The sequence below is a fragment of the Orbicella franksi genome, chromosome 1 (assembly GCF_964199315.1).
Source record: "Orbicella franksi chromosome 1, jaOrbFran1.1, whole genome shotgun sequence".
NCBI lineage: Eukaryota > Metazoa > Cnidaria > Anthozoa > Scleractinia > Merulinidae > Orbicella > Orbicella franksi.
The window spans coordinates 25,883,413-25,905,699 of record NC_138145.1 but is presented as its reverse complement, the minus strand read 5'-3'; the positions used below and the strand labels follow the sequence as shown (position 1 = coordinate 25,905,699).

The window sequence follows — 22,287 nt, the reverse complement described above, 5'->3', positions numbered from 1 at the left end:
CATTATTTCGTCCACAATGCCCATGTGTGTCTGTGGGAATGTGAATTTTGTTGAGCATGCAGGAGACATTTTCTTCAGTAATAATATCAAATAGAATAAAATGTTTCACCCTTGCTCTCCATAGAGTCTCCAGTAGCTCAGTGGTTAGAGCATCTGGCTAGATCATGTATGGTCATGGGTTCAAATCCCTTCTGGAACTCCCATTTTTTCCCCGAGTTTTCTGTTGATGCTATTTCTATCATTTAATAAAATATTAATTAACTAATTACACCACTTAGACAGTCAAGAAGGCTAATTACTTTGAATCATTAAGTGAGACATAGACCCTCCTCTACAGCTTCTTTACAAATCAGTAATAACTAGTAATCTAATAAATCCCCCATTTACAAGTACTAGGAGAAAACTAGGCCTTGATCTTCTTTATGGATGTTGCAGGGCTTGACTTCTCTGTACTGTTAAGATGTAGGCTTGATATTCGTCCAGCCAAAAGGGCCTTGGAACTAGGAAAAGGTGGCCTTTCCACAGGATCCCAAACCTGCTTTGACTTGAATGTACAGATTGAACAAATTGGTTTTTACTATGTGCACTAATTAGAAGTGCCTAGAAGTGGGAAGTTCTACTCAATGTCTCACAAAGTAGAAAACAAAATATTAATACTAATTATTATGAATTGTAGCATTAAATAATTATTAAGAAAATCTTAAAATGCATGTGCTTGCTTTTTCCAGAAAAATATCATTTTTAAAAACTGTGATTTTGACGATAAAATGATTTAATTTTTTTGTTGTTTTTTTAAATAATTCATTGTAATAAACTTGTTGCTTCTTCCTTAAGGTTAAGAATCTTGCAAACTGTTTTTATTCTTTTAGTCATTTTCTTTTTCACAAGTGTCCTAAATGTCATTTCTATGTGCTACATTTTTGGACAGAGCCTTTTCAGACAAATTAAGCACAGTCCCTCAGATTAACCTGAAGATAATTTTAATTGAATCCTACCAAACCCTTTGCTTTGAAAATCTAACTCTATAATATAATTATATCATTTAATTGAAAAAAAAAAGCCTGCCCTATAACGTGTAATTGTGTCCAGAGTTCTAGTGCAACTCTGTTGCTTGTGGCCAATCAGGTCATGATGCCTTGGTGGATATGCTGGATCAGTGACCATTAGTTTGTGGACCAATTCTTCAAGTGGCATTCTTGTTTTCAGTTACTTATTTATTCTGTAGAATAAAAAAAAATGCATGTGTTAATGTGTTAAAACAGTCAAACAAATAAAATAGAAAATCATTTGAAAGCTTGAACAGTAATATAATTATTTATTGCAGACTTGCACCATGTTATACTTGAAAATTATTTCCCAAAGGTTCACGCCCTTTTCATTGTTTACTTTTTTCATTAGCATTACAATATAATCCAATATGTTTATGAGGCAATTTTATAGTTTCACTCCCAAATTACTTCGCATCCACATCGATTTACATTGTAATGCAAATGAGAAATAGCTAATCATGAAAAGGGCTATTTTGAGAGTCTTCCAAATATCGCTCATGATGTAAATCCTTAATAATTAATCATTCACTCATACAGTTAGCTTTTAATGACTAATCAAGGCAGAAGTAGGTGTTATCAATCTGCAGGCTGAAGGTTATATTTTTTCACTGAGAATGGTTGTAGCCCAAGCTTGCAAATGAGCTTCCCTTGTACATACATTTGGTACAGATAATACTCGGGTTATGCAACAATTGAAATAGAGGGTTTTGTATGTAATATATCAAACATGAGAGAGAGCCTTTCATTGGGATATCCAAACTCTGAGAACAGAGTTGAAGATAGGACGTGCAGTGGAGTATTTTTTACGAAATTTGAGGTGTTTGGATAGTCGATGAAACACTTCTCATGTTTGATATATTATGTACAAATCCCTCTATTGTCAGTCATTGCGAAAATGAAGGAAAAGTGTGTACTGATTTTTTAGTTCACAATCAATCTAATCCATTATCAGGCTACATGTATATATTATTACTGGTATTGATTAACATTACTTTCCATGTTGAAACATATTTTATCTCTGCTAGTTTATATTATATCATTGTATTCCTTTAAGTATTAACAAGCTACATAGCTTGAGCAACTATTGTTTGACCATGATTGCAATTCAGGAACTGAAAGCCATTTCAACAGACTTTAAATTAAGTTGCCCTTGTGTTCAGTTGTATACCTTGTAGTGAATTTCTGAGAGATTTCTAAGTTTTTCTGCTGCCTATAAAGTCAAATCAAATGCACTCAAATTAAAACAATAATCAATTGAATGAAAGCTCCCGTTTTCTCAATAAGGATCTCATGGACTTATTTTCCTATCAGCGGTAACCACATTTGACACTAGTCACAAACTAGAACCACAGAGGAGTCCATGGGAACATGGAGAAATTTGCCTAACCACAGCATATAAAATCATAAGTAAAATTCCCAGTAACAGAGACCTCTCGCTGTCCACATTCACATGTCTGGTCGTGATGCTATACTTTGTTTCTTAGATGTTTTTTTTTTTATTCTAGACTGCTTGTGGACAGCCTTTTCTGTTAGGGTCCAAGAAGGGTTTATCCCCATGTGTGAATGCAAAAAAGGCAGCACGGACAGGAGAAGTTTGGGTTAAGATAAGAAAGTCAGTTTTTCTCTTTGTGTTTTCTTGTCTTGTCCAAATCCTTCTCGTCCTAAACCTTTGTTCTTCACTCCCTTCCTGATTTTTGGAAGAAAACAGCCCACAAGCAGTGTATCTATATTCCACCACAGGAACCAGCAAGTAATGTCAAAAAGCCATCGTTGTTTTGGGGTGTCATTTCTGGTTACCAAGTAATTTTGCCCAGTAGACAGCTAGCTTACGATGATTAATGTACCTGTTCTGCTGTCAAGTCTCTTTGGCACTGAGCTAACATTTCATAACCAACCATGAATTTCTTCACCTGAAAAAAATTATAATAGCTAAAAATAACTACACGTATTACCCAGTCTTACGAAAGAGGAGCTAAGCCGAAAATATCTAGTTTACGCTAACTATTTGACACTTTCAAGAGCTTTTTATTAAGGATGTATACCAAGAAGTCAGATTTGAAAATTCTCTCAAAATAGTATGAGCCTTTCAGCAAGTGTAAGTTGAAGGAATTTTCAAATATCACAAGTGGTATAAATCCTTAATTGCGTGAGCTTTCATATGATTACTCATTATACAACTGAGAAAATTACGAATGAGCATACATTCACGTGCACTGCAATGCAAATTAACAATAATTTTTAATGACAAATTGACATGCTCTCAGACAATCACAAATACATGTAATGAACTAATTTTCCCAATCTAATAAGCAATAATTACCATTAGTACTTATAATAATTTCATCTCTTACAGTATTTCTTTAATTAGAATTTCGTCAGAAATTTTCCTATAAAAAAAACTTGACTTGCCTGTCGGGCAAGCAATGGAGATAATCCACTAGCCTGACTGAAAAATTGGACACAACTTTCTTTCCAGGTTGCATCCTAAATATTTATTTTACAATACTGTTATTGATTCTTCGGTGTTTTTCTATTCCAGAAAGCTATAAATTATTTTGAGGTTTCCTTCCATTTTAAAGTAATCAGAGGATCTTACCGAGGCAGAACGAAGTAAGGGAGGATAGTAATGAGCATGTAAGTGCCAGTGACTGCCAAGAGATAAAAACAGATTTAGTTCCACTTCAATTAACAAATGCATGCACATGCTTGGAGGATCTTCCCCCTTTCTTTGGATGCCAACAAATAGGCTGAAAGCCATTAGGCATGAAGACTTCAGTCAGAATGCAGCAGTGTGACTAGCAAAAAGTTAGACAAGTGCACTGGTCTCTAGATCAAAAGGTCTCAGTTCAAGCACCAGCTGGGGTCATTACGAGCCCTGGCTGTGACCATTACATTGTGTTCTTTACTCTCACAGAGTATCTGTACCCAAGTTTACAAATGGGCAACAGCAAATGACACACTCAAGGTAAACCTGCAATGGACCAGCATCCCATCCAGGGAGTGTATGAATGCTCTGAACCACTTAACGTGATAGAGACCAGAGATTCATGCCAACCTGATGGAGCACTAGGCTTGAACAGAGAGTTCATCTGCTACATTTTATAGAGTAACCTGCTGGTACTGAGAAGTCTCACCTACAGTCTGTATCCTGTTTACCTGTAGGTGCCCCTGTAAAGGACAAATTAACCTAATTTTAACACAAAAATGATAAAAATCTGCCATTCAAAAATGGACACAAAGTTTTAAGACATTAATTTGGAGATCAGACATTTTTGAATATGCTCATTGTCCAGTAGAACAAGTAAGGGTGGTGTACTAAATGTAGCCACATTCCCATAAGAAACAGAGGTAAACTCTGACTGGTGGTTTGGGTCACTGGCATATGTATGGACATATCTTTACTATGGAGTCAACTGTTGAAATTACATGGTCATTTATCAAGTCTGGCAAATTGTTGGAAATAGAACCTAAGTTTGTCACTATAGAAATTAGAGGAAACACTTTGTAGTCATTTGTGGGATAGTTACTGAGGACAATTATAGCTTCTCATCATTGTTTTGTCCCCAGTAGTAGGCACCGTGAGATAAGGTTTCTTCTTGTTTCTCAAGTGTTTCTCAAATCCCCAAAAAGCTTTACACGCATGCAAATTCTCTTTTTTTCTGTTTTGTAAAAGTTTAATTCCTAGTTACTATCATTAACCCATAAAATGACACCCTCAACAGGTAAATACATATTTATTAATAGAGACCTTAAGTTCGAGGTTTTTCAGCATTTCCCGCGAACTGCGAATGTCAATGCGGCTAGACCAGGTTCTAGAGGTAAGTGATTTACTTCAAGGTTTTTTGCACCCTAAAACATAACAATCCCATGTTTGAGGAAAAATTCTACTTTTAAAAACTATTTTGCTTATTAACTATTGAATTCTTTTTCATAGAAACAAAATTTTGAAGACGATTTCTCAGCTAAAACAGAAGTGAACGAACAAATGAAAACAAACATGGCAGCCATTGAATTAACCGTAAACCCTCGAATCTTAAGTCCCAAACGTGGGCAGATGGCTAACATGAAACCGCTAACCGCAAATTGCGGCTTGCTGTTTGTGGTAAGGTTGCCAAACCTCGATCTTAAGGTCTCTATTGGTCCAACTTGACTGTCCTTAAAACTGCAGGTCATTTAGTGTACGTGTGTGGTTCACCTACCATGCCAGCCCATAGAGTAAGGAAATGAAACTTCAAACAAGTTGTCATATTTTGTGAGAAATCTCTTCATGATGTCAGCAAGACCTGCAACAAAGGGTCAGGGTCAGTATACAACTAAAGTAAATGTAATTCACAATAAATTATTATTATTACAACCCGGCCTGGAAAAAACTCTCAAGAAACATCATTCTGGTTTTTACATGTGACAGCTTGTTGTCAAAGATGGTTTGTGACCCCCTCCCCCTTATCAATGCTATCTTGATCTTTATAACCTATTGCTTAGAATGGTAGCTTCTCCACCAAAATTTGAACAGGAGAAGGGGGGAGTGCATTTTTTGCTTTCATAAATATCTTCTGTCAATAATGTTCGATTTCTCATGTCAAGTCTTTCTTTAACTAGTATTGAGCACGATAATTTATGGAATATTGTTTGAAGTTTCAGTCTCCACCAGACCATTGAATATCACATCAAAGAGTAGAAAATAAATGTTACATTTTTGCTCTTCTTCTGTAAGATCTGATAATTTCATGACATGTCTTCTTGGAAGGAGCAGAACTTCATAAGGCCAAGTTGCCCTATAAGAAAATAACAGGAATAAAGTTATTACTAATTATATTGTGAAAGGAAGAAATATTGTGTATTGCTTTGCACCCTGGTAAGCGTGAGGTGTACCATGCCATTCACGGGGGAATGGACTTCTTGTAGGGTGTACCAACATCCATTGTCTAATAAGTTGTTATAATTTGTTAAAAACTGGATCATTACATAATGCAATTCAAGACTTTTCATTGGCTTAGCCACCATGGTATATGAGCCATGATACCATGCTCCACAAATATGGTATGCATACACCTAATTTTTGGGGGCAATCTTATTTTTATTTTATTTTATGTCTCTATTTTTTTGGGGCATTTCCACTCACATTGATTGGATATGACATGATCATAGCCAAATTGGCACTACGCTCCTTGTTGGATATCTAACAGGGTTCCATATTCGCAGTCTTCTGGTCGTTCAAGACGATTAAAAAATCATACAGACGACCAAAACAATACGAAAAGTCGTCAGCTGGATGAGTTTAGTTTGACTTAACCAAAAAATAAAACATTTCTTAAATTTTCTTATGGGTTCCCTGCATTCTAAGATTTGCAGGTTTCTTTTGCAATGAAAATCATCATTTTGTTCCGCCATCTTGGATGATGCCATATTTTCCAATTTTCATTTCAACTGCTGATGCTCTGCACTGCATCTGCATTTGCGGACACACATAACATGATCACATCAGCTGTTTTAATCAGGATATGGTGTTTAGTAATGTTAACAATTCGGAAAAACAATCAAAATACGAGCTGGAAGAGCAAAAGCGATCTTTTCAGCCTTCATGCCGGTTGAAAAAGCCTTGGTTTTCATTTGGACCTGGATTTTCTGTGTCCACCGACTCAACAACATCAACTGCTGCAACTATGGACATGATGTTCTGTGAGACTGGTCACGTGAAAATACTAAAAAAGTAAACTTTCTATTTACATGTTGTTCTATTGCAATTCTTTCCTATTGAACAGGCAAGTAAAATATTGCCAGGGCAAGTATGTCATCTCGCATACTTGCCCAGCTGACAACTTGGAGAAAAAAAAAAATGGATCTTTGTATCTAACATCTCATATCCAACACGTGCTTGTGGAATAATTGTTAATTAGATAATGATGCCTGTTTTTTGAATATATGTTATTGTCTGTTGTTGATAGATCTTTTACACAACTTAACACTCAAATTTGCACTAAACAGCACAAATCAATAGAAAAAGCACTTGAGAAATTTGCATCCAAAATCTTGACAATAAAATAATTTCATCTCTGAGGACCATAAGTGGGGGATGGTACGTCAATTAGGATTTGGCAAATCTTCTCAGCTTGTGGCAACTTTGATAGCTAGACAACTGCTACATACCAGTAAGGTACCACTACAATCCAGTCTTTATTTTCCACAACAATGCGAACCTGAAAAGCAAGTCACTTTATCAATGAAAACCTAATAAAGAATGTGTGGTTCCAGAAAATATCCATACCCCCCTCGGAGGGTCACGGAAATTCCCAGGGGTAAGGGTGTCTGACATAGGTAAATTTCCGAAGGGGAGGGGGGCTACTCAAAGAGTTTTCTTTCCAGTGGGTGTGAAATGCGATTGAATGAACACTATTGTACTTTCCCAATCGATTCAGGTAACCAAACCAACAGAAATGTTCCATCTGTTGAAATAAGCGTTCAATTCTTTGTCATATACTTTCCATTTTTCTTTCAACGTCGTATGACAGACGGGAATCCTGAGCATCGTGTTTGTTGGACGTGAAGTCGAACAAAATGCCGACAAAGAGGTGCAGCAATACATGAACAAAGATGATATTTTATACTTTGAAGATTGTGCTGTATTTACTAGTACATGTAACCGTAGACAGCAAGGAGCGTTGGAGTGGAAGCCGAGATTTCATTCAGTCATTTATAGAACGACTGAACAATGCGTGTTTCACGCATGGAATGTATGACAAATTAAAAAAAAAACTAAGGCATAAAATGATTTTAATATCATTTTACAAACTACAGAGACAAAGCGTATGACTTAATAGCTGTTATTGGAGTTGAGTCTGTGGTCAAATATTCTTTCGTTTTAAAAGGCATGCAAACGGGGCGAAAGGGTCAATACAATGCAGAATTGACCCTTTCACCTAATTTGTGTATCAAGCCGCTGATAACTGCAATGACAGCTATTGATGTAGCCTGCGTAGCAAGTGTTTCCGTGGGGTTTGGAAGCAAAGAAAGAACGAGGAACAGGATTTTCGGTGTTTTGTCTGTGCGGAAAATGGGGCGAGGACCAAAAAAAAAGAAAGAGGGGGATGGGAGAGGGGAAGGAAGGAAGTGCTTGCAGACAAACCCCTGGATTTTGAAAACCTCCGTTCGCCAGCGAACGGAGCTTGTGATTGGCTAGGCTAGTCCAATATTATTGACATGTGTCGATCAAAGGTATTTTAATACCTTTGAGTGCCAGACAAAAGGGGAAGACGCGTTCGAAGCTTGGTTAGAAGACGCTTTAACTTTTCTCGCTGAACGAGGATTTAGTCGTCAGCTTCGACAGTACAGTAGAAATCCTGTAGTGCAATGCAGACGCTTTGGTTTTTTGAAGTCTGCACATCATTGCAGAAGCAAGCACCACACAATTTGCAGCTGTTCCTTTAATTTAAACATCACTTTCTTGAATGCCACATGCGCCAAAGACAAGATAATAAACCACAAGACAGAAAATTCGCACTACTGCGTGGGAAAACCTAGTGATTTCGTCTGGCATGTTACATGGCAACATGTTGTCAAAGGTACTCTGACATTCTTACAAGGACATTTTATAAACAACTTTAACTTGGAGGCAGCCTAGGGGAAGATTACCTTTATTCAGATACTGGTCAAGATTATTGTTATTTCCCCTCTCAGATGTTTGAAGCCTCTCCTGTCCAAATTCCAAAGTTTGCCGAGAAGACTTTCTGTTGTTTGTTTTTGCTACAGGTGATAACACTCGAACCGATTTGTGGAACTGGCGTTTCCAGCAAACGCTTCTTTACTGGAATTGCCTTTGTGGGAGTTGACTTGCTAATTTTACTGTGTATCGATTCCTGGACGAATGAATACAGTGATCCAAGATTTCGAATCATGCAAGCACAAGGATTACTAACGCGACTGGAATACTTCTCACATTTTAACTTTCTGGCAGATTTGTGCAAAAACTTCACCCTTGCAGTCCTTCCTTTTAGACGGATTGAGTAGAAATATAGCTTGATTATAAATTACCAAATTTAATTCATCGTTCCCACTGTGCACTCGTTGTTTCAGACATATTTTGACAAGTAAAGTTTATTTTGGTTCAAAGTTCACTTCCGCTACGGAAGGCTGAAGATTTTATTGGTTAATTTATGACAACCGATGACAGCATGAAATTTCAGTGTGCGCACTCAGGCATGAAAGGCCAAGTGGGCAGTTTTCAAAATCCAGGGGTTTGTCTGCAAGCGTTTCCTTCCTTCCTTCCCCTTTCCCTCCCCCCTCTTTTACTCGCTCCATTTTTGGCGCAGTAATTCTTTGCTCCCGAACCCCACAGAAACGCTTGCTATGCAGGCTACTATTGATGTATTCCTTTCGTGAAGGGAACAATGAAGTGACATTTGAGAAACAGCTGTTTTGAAAAAATGTTGTGTGACGACTTTACCACATGTGTAAAGTAATTTGATATGTTGTTTTGAGCATGCATAAATTAAAACTGCGACTGGGTGATTTGAATGAGCTTTATGTACATTTCGAGAGTCTTGACAGTATGAAAACTTCTTTTAATGAAGAAAAAGTCAGCTGCTATGCCATTTGGGAGTGAAGCACTTCCAAGTGTTACAAGTAGAACATGAGGGACTGGGCCCAGCCCCAGGTTACTTATTATTATGGGATTGAAAATCCCACGCGTTGGCGAGAATGAAAACGAAACGAGGATCGATGAGAAAACGTGTTGTCATTGTAGTTTTGTAGTAGTTCCTGTGCGAGATTGAGTAGAGTGTAACATTTGGTGACCCCGACATGACAAAGAAACCATCGAAATGTCTATAGAAGTCGTCGAAGAGATTCAGATAGAGGTGAGAACAGCAATTTGTCAGCTTAGTGAAGCGAGTCTTCGAGAAATCTGTGCGGGGCTACATATCGAAGTTAAAGAGACGGATACGGGACGTCTGGCGTTAATACAAATCCTAACGAAATATTTAGACGCCGAAGAACTCGGAACTGAAGCACTAACGAATCTCAGAGAAATAATTAAAGAAAAGAAACCGGCAACGAAGGACGCGAAGAGTGAACAAGAGGGTGGTGTGAAAACCGAACATGTGGATCAGAAGTCTGCTGTCAAGTCAAGCACAAATGCAGTTACGCCTAAAGAAACCACAGCGATTCCACCGTTCAGGAAGGAATTTAAAATATCGGGACAGATTGGAGATTCACGTCAGAAAGATCACTTGAGCTTTACCAGTCTTGCTCACCAAATTAACGCTGGATTGAAACGGGGCTATAGAGAAGAAGAAATTGTCGAGGCCGTTATTCGAGCCATCAATCCAGGCCTTAGATTGAGGAGCTACTTGGAAGGTAAGCCCGATCTAGATCTTGCCAGATTACATAAAATACTCCGGTCACATTACCAAGGGGGGCTACGGAAATGTATCAGCTGCTCAGTTCAGCAGTACAGGAAGCTGGGGAGACCCCTCAGGACTTTCTTGTTCGCCTCCTTGATCTAAAGCAGAAAGTACTGTTTGCATCTCAAGAAGCAGGATCTGATTTGAAGTATGACCCAAAGCTGGTACAGTGCATGTTTCTGCATTCATTATTAACTGGGTTACGGAATGATAACATTAAAATGGAGATAAAACCATGCCTGCAAAACACCCAAGTGGAAGATGAAGAACTTTTTGAGAAATTGAATGCAGCAGTTAGTAATGAAACAGAAAGAATGCAGAAGCTTGGTTCCCATCATGACCAGCTCACAAACCGAACCCCCACACAGCTTGTAGCTCAATTGGCCACCCATGACGACAGCCATGCCTCAGTTGAAGGTAAAACCCCAGAAAAGCCACCAAAAGTTAACCTTCTTACTGAAGTTAGAGAGTTGAAAGCGGAATTGGCTGCTATCCGGGAGGGCATGGAACAACAAAGCCGCGCTAGCCCTCACCCACAGTACAACCCTGTAGAGCAAGGGAGGGTTCGCCCTAGAGGGTGCTGGAATTGTGAAAGACAAGGAAGGGGTTTCCGTTGCAACCATTGTTTCAACTGTGGTGATGTCGGCCACTTCAGTTACCAATGCCTAAGGTCAAGCCGAAGGGGCTATAACTCAGCAAGCCCCCAGGGAAACAGACAAGGGTTGCCCCCACGGGACAAGGAGCAGCCCCCCCAATTCATGAGCAGTCCCAACAATGAATGAACTGTGGAAAGAGGGAGGATTGGGCACATCAATACTTGCGGTGTTCACAGTGCCATACTAGCCACTATTGTTCAAAAGTTTGTCAAAGGGAACATTGGGAGAAGCATAAGAAACTATGTCAAGCCATTAGTGAAGTTGAACTGAGGGAAAGGGCAAGTGTTGAAACCATGAAAACGTCGTTCAGTTCCCACCTAACCCCGAGACAACGCTCCAAACTCACCAAATTAGTGGGAAGAAAATGTGTGGTTTCCTGCTTGATTCAAGGGGAAAAGGTGGATGCCCTGTGGGATACCGGAGCTCAAGTTTGTGTTGTGTCCAAACATTGGAAAGAAATTAACCTACCAAATGAGCCAGTAAGAGACATAAGCGAGTTATTGGGGGAAGATGGATTAAATCTCCAGGCCGTGAACGGTACAAAAATCGCATATGATGGCTGGATTGAGGTAGAGTTCCAGTTGGTTGGGGAGGACGGGTACTCGGAGCCATTGACAGTACCCATACTAATAGGAAGTGAAGATAATCAGGAGTATCCCATCATCGGCTTTAATGTCATTGAAGAGGTCATTAAGAGGAGTAGTAGCCCCAACACAACCAGCCTATTGCCCCGAATAGTGAATGACTCGTTCCCATCTGTGAAAGAGGGCGAAGCAAGAGCGCTGGTTAATTTCATCCAAAGTATGGATGATGAAGCTGACACCGGTATGCTCAGAGTCGGCAGACAAGACATACGTGTCCCACCAGGAGAGACTGTGAGAGTCAAATTTCAGGTACACTTTGGACTATTAGAAGAAGATTTGCCTGTTGTGTTTGAGCCCAAAGAGGAAGGGGCGTGGCCTGAGGGGCTAGAAGTTCAGGGCTGTCTCCACCGAATCTCCCCGAGGTCTTCGAGCCGAATGTATGTTCCAGTATGCAACAACACCGAACGAGAGATGACCTTACGTAGGCGGACAGAACTGGGCACTATACAGTTAGTGCAGTCCGTCACGCCACTGCCAGTCGAAGCTGAACAGAAACAAGAGAAAGAGGAAGGTGAAACTTGGAGTGAGGCAACCAGTTATGAGTGGGAGCCAAGTCAGCCCGAACAAAGTAAAGCAAAGTGGACTCCCCCAGTTGACTTGAGCCATTTGTCAAGTGAGCAACGGGTGATTGTCAAGGAGATGTTGAGGGAAGAATCCGGGGCCTTCGCTACAGATGATGGTGACATTGGATGTGCCGAACATTTGAAATTGGAAATCAACCTGAGAGATGACGTCCCAGTACAAAAAACATACAATTCAATTCCAAAGCCCTTGTACGAAGAGGTAAAGTCACACTTGCAGGATATGATCAATCGTGGTTGGATAAGCAACTCAAAGTCACCTTACTCTTCCCCAGTGGTGTGTGTGAGAAAAAAAGACGGCAGTCTGAGACTATGTGTTGACTATAGGCAGTTAAACAGCAAAACTGAGGATGACCGCCAGCCCATCCCTCGCATCCAAGACATCCTGAATAGTCTCAGTGGGAACACTTACTTTTCAGTGTTAGACCAAGGAAAGGCATATCATCAAGGATTCGTAGCAGAAGAACACCGACATCTAACAGCGTTCATCACCCCCTGGGGTTTATACCAGTGGAACCGGATTCCCTTTGGCCTTAAAAATGCACCGGCAGCTTACCAGAGGTACATGGAGAAATGCCTAGAAGGTCTCCGCGATGAAATATGTATTCCATATCTTGATGATGTCCTGGTGTACAGTAGAACATTTTCTGAGCATGTAGACAATGTGCGAAAGGTACTTAAACGTTTGCAGGAGTATGGTATCAAGCTGAAGCCAAAGAAATGTGAGTTGTTTAAGCCCCGTGTTCGTTACTTAGGCAGAATAGTCTCAGCAGATGGGTACACGATGGACTCAGCAGACGTTGCAGCAGTGGCAGCCCTTAAGGAAACTAAACCAAGAACTGTTGGTGAATTGCGCAAACTCCTGGGTTTCATAAGCTACTACCGCCAATATATTCGCGACTTCTCCAGATTAGCCAAACCCCTTTATGACCTACTTTCAGTTAAAGAATGCAGTGACCAGCCCAGCAGAGCTAAAGGACAGAAAGAGCACCCCAAGTGGAAGTTGCCGACATCGAAAGGACAATCGTCATCAAACCACAAAATCCCGTGGAATGAAAGACACCAAGAGCGATTAAACTTCCTAATTGAACTTCTTATGCAGCCAGGGGTAATGGCTTACCCTGACTTTGAACGACCATTTGTACTGCCCACGGATGCCTCAAGCGAAGGACTTGGGGCGGTGCTCTACCAAGAACAAGGGGGGAAATTGAGAGTTGTTGGCTATGGCTCAAGGACATTGACGCCCGCGGAACGGAACTACCACTTGCACTCAGGAAAGTTAGAATTCTTGGCCCTAAAGTGGGCAATTACTGACAAATTCAGGGATTACTTATTCTATGCTCCATCCTTCGCTGTTTTCACTAACAATAACCCGTTAACGTATGTGATGTCATCAGCAAAGTTGAATGCCACGGGGCATCGGTGGGTGGCCGAGTTAGCGGATTATAACTTTACAATCAAGTACCGACCGGGCAAGACTAATGTTGACGCGGATGTTCTGTCAAGAATCCCATTGGACATAGACAAGTATATGAGCGATTGTACAGAGGAAGTACCCAAAGATGTCCTTGAAGCAACCGTGGAAGCAGTTAGGGAACAGGCAAAAGGCACAATCCCATGGGTTACGGCAATTGCCGCAGACTTGACAACTCCTGAACCGACATTAAAGGATCTGAATCTAAAACCCTTCAGCCCTAGTGAAATCAAGGAGGCACAGCACTCGGATAGTGCTATATGCCGCGTGCTTTACTACAAGACACACGGGATCAAACCGGGTGGTGGCCAACTGAAGAATGAACCCCATGGAGTTACCAACCTTATGAGAGAATGGAAGAAACTGGAAGTTGATGAACATGGTATCCTGCGACGAAGAACAAGCTCTAAGATACAATTAGTTCTGCCATACAACTTCATCCCAGTGGTACTTAAAGAACTACACACAGAGATGGGACACCTTGGAGTGGAGAGAGTCGCAGAACTTGCAAGGTCCCGCTTCTACTGGCCACATATGTACCGTGACATAGAGTATTTTGTGACACAACGTTGCAGATGCACCAAACAGAAGAAACCAAACACAGTCACGAAAGCACCTATGATGCACCTGATGACATCAGCACCCTTTGAAGTAGTTTCCATTGATTTTCTGCATCTGGACAAGAGCAAAGGTGGATATGAATATGTACTGCTGATTGTTGATAACTTTACCAAATATGCCCAAGCCTATGCAACGCGCAACAAGACGGCCCGCACTGCTGCTGAGAAGATCTACAATGAGTTTATCCCAAGGTTCGGTTTCCCAGCACGAATACATCACGACCAAGGTGGTGAGTTTGAAAACAAATTGTTCCACAACCTAGAACGTCTCAGTGGAGTTGCCAGCTCGCGAACCACTCCATACCACCCACAGGGCAATGGCCAGGTAGAACGCATGAACCGAACGTTACTCTCGATGCTAAGGACCCTCCTGGAGGAAAAGAAATTGAACTGGAAAGATTCCTTAAACAAGCTTATACATGCATACAACTGCACAAGACACGAAACGACTGGGTTCTCGCCATTTTACCTGATGTTTGGCCGTTCCCCACGATTACCAGTTGCTTTGGTGTTTGACCTAGACAACGACCTTCAACAGGGTGATTACCAGGACTATGTAAAGACGTGGCAAGCAGATATGAGACGGGCCTACGACCTAGCATCTAGGAACACCCAGAAATCGTCAGCCAGGAGTAAAGTGTATTACGACAAGAAGGCTTCCGCAGCAGTCCTACTCCCCGGCGACCGCGTACTTGTTAGAAACCTTTCAGAAAGGGGAGGACCTGGAAAGCTTCGTTCACACTGGGAAGAGCAAATTTATGTAGTTGAGGAACGCATATCTGATAGTCCAGTCTATCGAGTAAAGCCAGAACTTGGCTGTGGGAAACAACGAGTGTTACACCGTAACTTGCTACTTCCTTGTGATGCTTTACCACTGCCTAAACCAACGAGAGCATCATCCAAGACCACCCAACTAAGACCTAGAGTGCCACCTCAGCCTGAAGACATTGGAGAGAGTTCCGATGATGAGTATGAGATGAACACACTGTCCTCTCCAGTCACCCATGAAATAGCCTTTCCGGCGGAAGTAGACACCCCTCCTATGGACCCACAGGACCACTGTGATAATGAAGATTGTGCCACTATGTCAGATACCAGGGACCAACCTGACCCACAAGTGGACACTGGTGACTCATCAGTGCCAAATTCATCTGTTCTCGATGTGACTGATATGGCCCCTGAGGAAAGTGACAATTCAGATTCAGAGGAACACCTAGAGGGAGCTACGCGACCTAGAAGGGAGAGACGACCCCCTCGGATTCTGACTTACAGTCAGATGGGGGTACCCGAGTACCAACGTTTAAACCCAGTAGTAAACGCAATTCAATGCCCTCAGGTGATACTTCCCTACCAAGTCATGGCCAACTGGCTTGTACCTCACTGCCGGTGTGTTCACTGCACCCCGCACATCCCATTTATTCCACAGCTGCAGTATATACCACAGCCCATATGGACAAACCAGTAATGAACACTCCTGAAGTCACAACTGATTACTCCGAGTATTAACCATGGACAAGCAGACCTGTTGCTCGCCTTCTGTGACTTAACTCATAAGCGAAATTTGTGTTGGATTTTCCCTCTAGTTACAAACTGTTAAAGACAAAACCTGCAGATAATGGAACTGCCACAATAAGTATTCAGTTTGAAACATGATGAGAACTGACGCTCCCTCCTAACCATTGTTCTTTTTGGTTTTGTATTTCCTGTTATAATGTCGGGACGACATTTCTGTTGGAGGGGAGTGTGTTACAAGTAGAACGTGAGGGACTGGGCCCAGCCCCAGGTTACTTATTATTATGGGATCGAAAATCCCACGCGTTGGCGAGAATGAAAACGAAACGAGGATCGATGAGAAAACGTGTTGTCATTGTAGTTTTGTAGTAGTTCCTGTGCGAGATTGAGTAGAGTGTAACATAAGTCAGTTGTTTATTAGTTCAAACACCGGTTCAAACATTTTAACAGACATGAAGGAATGCACCACGTCTGCAGTCTACCGTGAAAAAGTATGTCTTCGTCTACAATGTAACTATAAACAGCTGTGGCTAAATTTTATTACAATTAATGAGTTAAGTCTTGTTATTTATGGATACGGAATTTCTGAGGGGTACAAGGGGCCTAAGTAGAAAAATCATGGAAATTCCAGGGGGTGGGGGGTCATACTGGAAAAAAAACCCTTCGTGGAGGGGTATGGATATTTTCTGGATCCACACAATCAGAAATAATGTTCAGCCTCTCTACAAAAGCCACTGTAGGGTAGGATGAACTGGCTGTTGTCTAGAGGTGGGCCATACAACAGACATTTCAATAAGAGTTAAGAAATAGAAAACATGTACCATGTTTCTAAGGAGTTATAGAAACACAAGTGGAAGTTTGGGAGAACAAGAAATGCTATGGGAATGTGAGCCGGCAGGCGAGTGTTTCCACAGCTTTTTGAGTTCTCCCAAACTTCCACTTGTGTTTCTGGATATTTTCTGGATCCACACAATCAGAAATAATGTTCAGCCTCTCTACAAAAGCCACTGTAGGGTAGGATGAACTGGCTGTTGTCTAGAGGTGGGCCACATGACAGACATTTCAGTAAGAGTTAAGAAATAGAAAACATGTACCATGTTTCTAAGGAGTTATAGAAACACAAGTGGAAGTTTGGGAGAACAAGAAATGCTATGGGAATGTGAGCCAGCAGGCAAGTGTTTCCACAGCTTTTTGAGTTCTCCCAAACTTCCACGAGTGTTTCTATAACTCGATAGAAACACAGAGAACATGTTTTCTATTTCCTTTAGAAAATTCCTCAATGAAAAAATAAAGGAAAACAACTTGTGTACTTTGATCATCAAAAAAACTGTAAATTTTGCTTGCTTGCACCATCATTACATCAACAGCTTGTGCTAGTTTTGTGTTTCTATTGAGTTTTAGTATAAATCTACTAGCGTTGTATCGGAACACCGTTCTCTGATTGGCTACGCTACTCACTATCTATTCCATTGTAGATGGTAAGTCAGTGTAGCAGCATGTGCTGGAGGCGGCTTCTTTGTGTTTTCGAAGTGTCTTTGAAGAGGAGTTAGGTTAAAGTTTTGAACAACTACTAGATTTTTTCTAAAACAATTAGATTATTCACTCTCGATTGTGATAATTGTCTCAGGCCGCACCCTTGTCAACCAGCACGCAATAGAAATTTTGAGCTCATAATCTAATTGTTAAATAGAAACACGATTTTCAACCAGTCAGTGCACATATTTTCTTTGGACTATTTTGTAATAAAAGTTGTTGATGGGTATTTGTTTAGGACAAAAAATCCTGGCCCTTGTGGAGAGCAGTTATTTATTAGAGGTGTTAGGCTGTAATCATTGAAATTGTCATGCCAAATTGAGAGGCCCAGACTGAACTTTCAACTGGACTAAAAGCATCTGGTCTACATTAGTAGCAGAGTGACGATGAACCCCCTATCAAACATATTTTTAGCATCAGCAATGCATTAAACATTTACCTTCTGTTCTGCCTCCAGTCTTGCATATTGTACCAGCATTGGCACTTTCTGTTCATTTAGATATTCCCGTTGAGTACGATCCTACCATACATATAAACATAAATTTAGATCACTTATAAAAATTAATGCAAAAATGGCCAGTTGGCTGTGAGCTTCCTTGCTACAACTGTATGGTACTGAATTGCAACTGTTTAGTACTGAATTGCAACTGTATGGTACTGAATTGCAACTGTATAGTACTGAATTGCAACTATATGGTACTGAATTGCAACTGTATAGTACTGAATTGCAACTATACAGTACTGAATTGTAACTGTATGGTACTGAATTGCAACTGTATAGTACTGAATTGCAACTGTATAGTACTGAGTTGCAACTGTATAGTACTGAATTGCAACTATACAGTACTGAATTGCAACAATACATTACTGAATTGCAACTATACAGTACTGAATTGCAACAGTATGGTACTGAATTGCAATTCTACAGTACTGAATTGCACGAATCTCAAACAGCAGATGTAATGGTCTAACTTCTTTCTCATTTATTAAGCACATGCATGTATATAGACACCTGCAAAAGTACCAACTGTACCTCTGCAGCCACTTCATTTGGTAGAAAGGAACTTGCCCAGATCTTAAACAAATGAAACATTATATAGTAAGAGACAGTACAATTGTGACAAAGTCAGTATTGGATTGGAATCTGTAAAAAAAAGCAGTTTTAATTGAATGTTACAAGTAACAAATTAAAGTAAGTCAGTCCATAATATCATAATGCTAGATTTGCTATCAGTTCTGAAATAATCAAACATCACATGGTTTTATCATTCAATAAAGACAAGTATGTTTTATCAGCCACTTGGTTGCGCAGCTTTTATGTCTGACAAAAGCAGTTTAATGAATGGTGTACTTTTAGGAAATGACACTAAATGATCTTAATTTTCACAGCTACTTCAATTTCTAGTGAATTGATGTAAGAAAGATGCTTGAGAAAGAGCTTTTTAATCACACTTTCGTCACACAATATAGGTAATATATAACACATTCACAATTTTTCTCACTGGTTTGTCTCAAGTTCTGATAGGTTCACTGGACTAAATGAGATGATACCGATTGTTTTGTTTTCAGTTTTACGTTAAAGTCACTAGAGAAGAACATGAGGTTTCAATAATTGAATTCCCATTATTGGAATGTCTCCTAAAAACATACTCTAATGACTTACTTGACAATGTGGGTGAGGATTTGAACATCCCATGACAGCACCTTTATTCTCAAAAATCTAAAATATTATTTAAGTGGTCAGAAGCCTTCATTTCAAATTCACAAACAGGTTGTTCAAAAGATATATAGTGTCTACAGATGGTTTCTATCAACTCTTATCCAATGAATAGAGATTAATCTGAGCATAGTTGTTCAACGTATGGAAAACGCTATATGGCATGTAAGTTGCTGTCCACTGGATAAGTGTTAACAAAGCACACCATACCATCCACTGGATAGTGATAGATCTGGCATTCATATAATTACATATTCCTTTTAACAATGGGAGCCTGTTGGATGGCATCATTCAGTCTGAAAATTAGTGCATGTATTTACAGTCACTCTGAAGTTGGAAGTTAATTTTTGAGGCAAAATAAGATTCAAATCTCCTAGAACTGAAAATTAAAATATTTGTTACGGTCAAACCTCTCTTAAGTGGTCACCCTCGGGAAATAGCCAGGTGACCGCTTAATAGAGGTAGACCGTTTAAAAGAGGTGATCAAAATTTAGTGCCGTATGATGTAAAAAACTGAACGAGAAAACCATACTTAGTACTACTAACTATGAGAAAACAAAAGAAAGCATGTAATCTACGTTTACTGTTACTGCAATGATCATTCACACCTTTACATCATAATAATATTTCTTATAGTTACTGTTGTAGTTAACTATATGTGGTTTGCTTTCTTCAAGTTAGTTTTTTTTCAATTTATCCTCAGTCAATGATAACATTATTGACAAGGGATATTATTGTAAAAAAAAAATTACCAACTAGAAGAAAATGAGCCACATATGGTTGAAATGTAAATTAACTGAGATCAAAAATTAACCACAACATTGCTATTGTCTATGCTGTCAGTGTTTCTGGCATTATAGCTATCATTGCTATTGTGAAATTTAATATTTAATATTAATATGTAGTTTAGTAGTATTTTAGCAAAGATTACTAAAATTCTACAACTGATTATTACCTGAATCCAACGGTATGTTTTACTTAAATCCTGATACTGTCGAATCCATTCTCTTATGACTTCCAAGATTTCATCAGTGGACATAAGAGGAAGAGTGACATCAGACCATGGATGAAAACACATCACTCGGCTAAAAAAGGACAACAACAGAAATCAAATTTAGGTCACTAAAAATATTTATTTTACATGAACATGTAAGTATCTCTAATCCTTTAAGTTTGGAGAAAAAAAGTGACAGCCTTGTGCCTTTTCATTTGTTACCTACCATGTTCCTTGAGCTGGTTCACATTTCAGCAAAGGATGACCAGAGGGACCTGAAAATAGATTAACCTCTTACTAACCGAGCATAAGGGCCACACTGAGGAATATAGGACTGAGGTTGGTGCAGTACGAACTGAGTACAGCATGGTCTGTACACAAATTACAGAGGGCCAATATTCCCCAGTTAAGTAGTTTATTATATTGTAGCACTCCATGGAAATCACAAATTTTGAATATGCAGGATTTTTAAAATGAAAAATACACAGCTTATGACCGAACGGTCCACATTGCAAAATCTCAACCAAGAAAGAACCAATCAGAACACTTGGGTTTACTTCAAGGTTACCTTGCTATATAATAACAGAGATTATTTTTAAGTGATCTGATCAATTCTTTCTTGGTTGATTTTGCAATGAGGACTGTTAACTACCTGTGAGCTGCTGCAGTCCTTGACCCTTTAAGTTTGGGCTGTGGTAGCTCACTCTTTTAGCTAAGCATATTATTTTACCCAATAAACTTGTATCTAATCTTGCCTTAGAAATAATTAGATTCTATCTCATGGTTTTAGGCAGGATTTAATGATAATTCAAACTTTCTATTGGGCTTAAGGTGTCCCTGTTTTGAGTACAAATTTACCTCAATTGAGACTTTCTATTTTATTAAAAAATAACTCTGTCAATATAAAATTCTCTTTCCACATTCCTCCATCTTTCTTTTCCTGTTCTCTTAACGTTATGGTGTGATAACATTTTAGAATTTGGCCACCAGGAGATAAGTGATAAATACTATGTTATTTCATGCTGTACCTGGTAAAGGTGCTTCTTCTTGTAACAGGGCAGGGAAGTCATTCTCAAACACATATGTACTTTCATAATCAGGATTTTCCTTTATAAAATCATCAAAAATAAACCATAAATATTATAAAATGGCTGTTGAATTTGTATGTTAAATTTACTGAGCCAAGTTGAGAACAAGTGCAAATTACTGTATTCTGTCTCAACTAGCATAATGTACCACAGTAGACCCTTTACACCTGGGTGTCATGTGACCATTGTTTATGACTTTTTATGATACCAGAAATAGAGAGAAAAAATAATAATAATTGATAGTAATTAAAGAATTTAGCATTGAAATGGGAAACTTGGACGTCCATGTGGTTTAAAAGTGGCATTTCGTGGTGCTTTGAATGTTAAAAAAAATAGAGGAAAAAAAGAAAAAAAAATGACTATAATGGCAGTGGGGGAAGGGACATCAGTCACCTAAAAAGCCACAGTTTCGCCCTGAAACTGAAACTTTTGTCATAAAATATAATCTTAACGAGTTAGTGTATGAATCCTTACCTTCCCACTAGCACGAACTGTTCTCGGACATAACGGGTTCTTGGGGTCCCAGCGTGGAATTTCTTGTTCTTGTGGCTTTTCAACTTGCCCTTTCCACGGTCTTTTCATTCGATGAGGGGAAACAAGAATCCAGTCTCCGCGAAGAGGATTGTATCTAGTGTGCTGATATTCAGTTGGATCAAAGGATTTTACCTTACTCCCTGGAATGGAGTGATCCGCATTCAAACATTCCGCCTTGCTGCCGTCCGCCATCTTTGTTTACGATCCAGTCCCAGTCATGTCGATGTCATGTCGGTTTCACGTGAGGCGCGGAAGCCTCGTTTTGACGACATGTCTCCGTCCAAGAAGTCTACTAAAACCTGATCTAAAACCTTGCACATTTAGAAATTGTAAAACAAACAAACCATACCAAGAAAGGTCAAGAATTATATAGACTCCGACGGAAATTCGATTTTTGTTTCATGCACTTTGACGGAGAACATCCTGGTGACGAGGTACATCTTTGCTGCACAGCTCTTTGTACTCTACTTTGGAAGGTCCCTTCGCG

General features: G+C 39.7%; 2 protein-coding genes across 3 annotated transcripts in view; both read right to left on the bottom strand.

Moving 5' to 3' along the window:
- The window catches only part of LOC145498777 (uncharacterized), a 127,752-nt gene that overhangs the window by 44,220 nt on the left and 61,245 nt on the right, over nt 1–22,287 (bottom strand). The window lies entirely within an intron of this gene.
- Nucleotides 228–22,276, bottom strand: LOC145498988 (galactose-1-phosphate uridylyltransferase-like). Of its 2 annotated transcripts, XM_081478755.1 has the most exons (15): nt 21,741–22,271; nt 21,207–21,285; nt 20,405–20,453; nt 20,140–20,269; nt 19,131–19,187; nt 18,501–18,542; nt 17,907–17,987; nt 7,197–7,246; nt 5,742–5,824; nt 5,249–5,332; nt 4,184–4,217; nt 3,646–3,697; nt 2,894–2,959; nt 2,218–2,259; nt 228–1,219 (listed from the first exon to the last, which is right to left on the bottom strand). In XM_081478755.1, exons 1-15 carry the CDS (start codon nt 21,990–21,992, stop codon nt 1,211–1,213), a joined length of 1,110 nt encoding a protein of 369 aa, XP_081334881.1. In that variant the 5' UTR covers nt 21,993–22,271; the 3' UTR covers nt 228–1,210. The 2 variants fall into 2 exon arrangements, with proteins under 2 accessions (XP_081334881.1, XP_081334883.1); XM_081478757.1 differs by lacking the exon at nt 2,218–2,259 and having other exon boundaries at nt 21,741–22,276.

What these genes read in the sequence shown, in the direction of transcription:
- LOC145498988 (XM_081478755.1), bottom strand. Translation starts at nt 21,992, where the DNA reads ATGGCGGACGGCAGCAAGGCGGAATGTTTGAATGCGGATCACTCCATT. An exon ending in AGAAGAAGCACCTTTACCAG is followed by an intron (nt 20,454 to 21,206) that starts GTACAGCATGAA and finishes ATCTATTTTCAG; the next exon opens with GTCCCTCTGGTCATCCTTTG. An exon ending in AAACAGGATACAGACTGTAG is followed by an intron (nt 3,698 to 4,183) that starts GTGAGACTTCTC and finishes ATCTCTTGGCAG; the next exon opens with TCACTGGCACTTACATGCTC.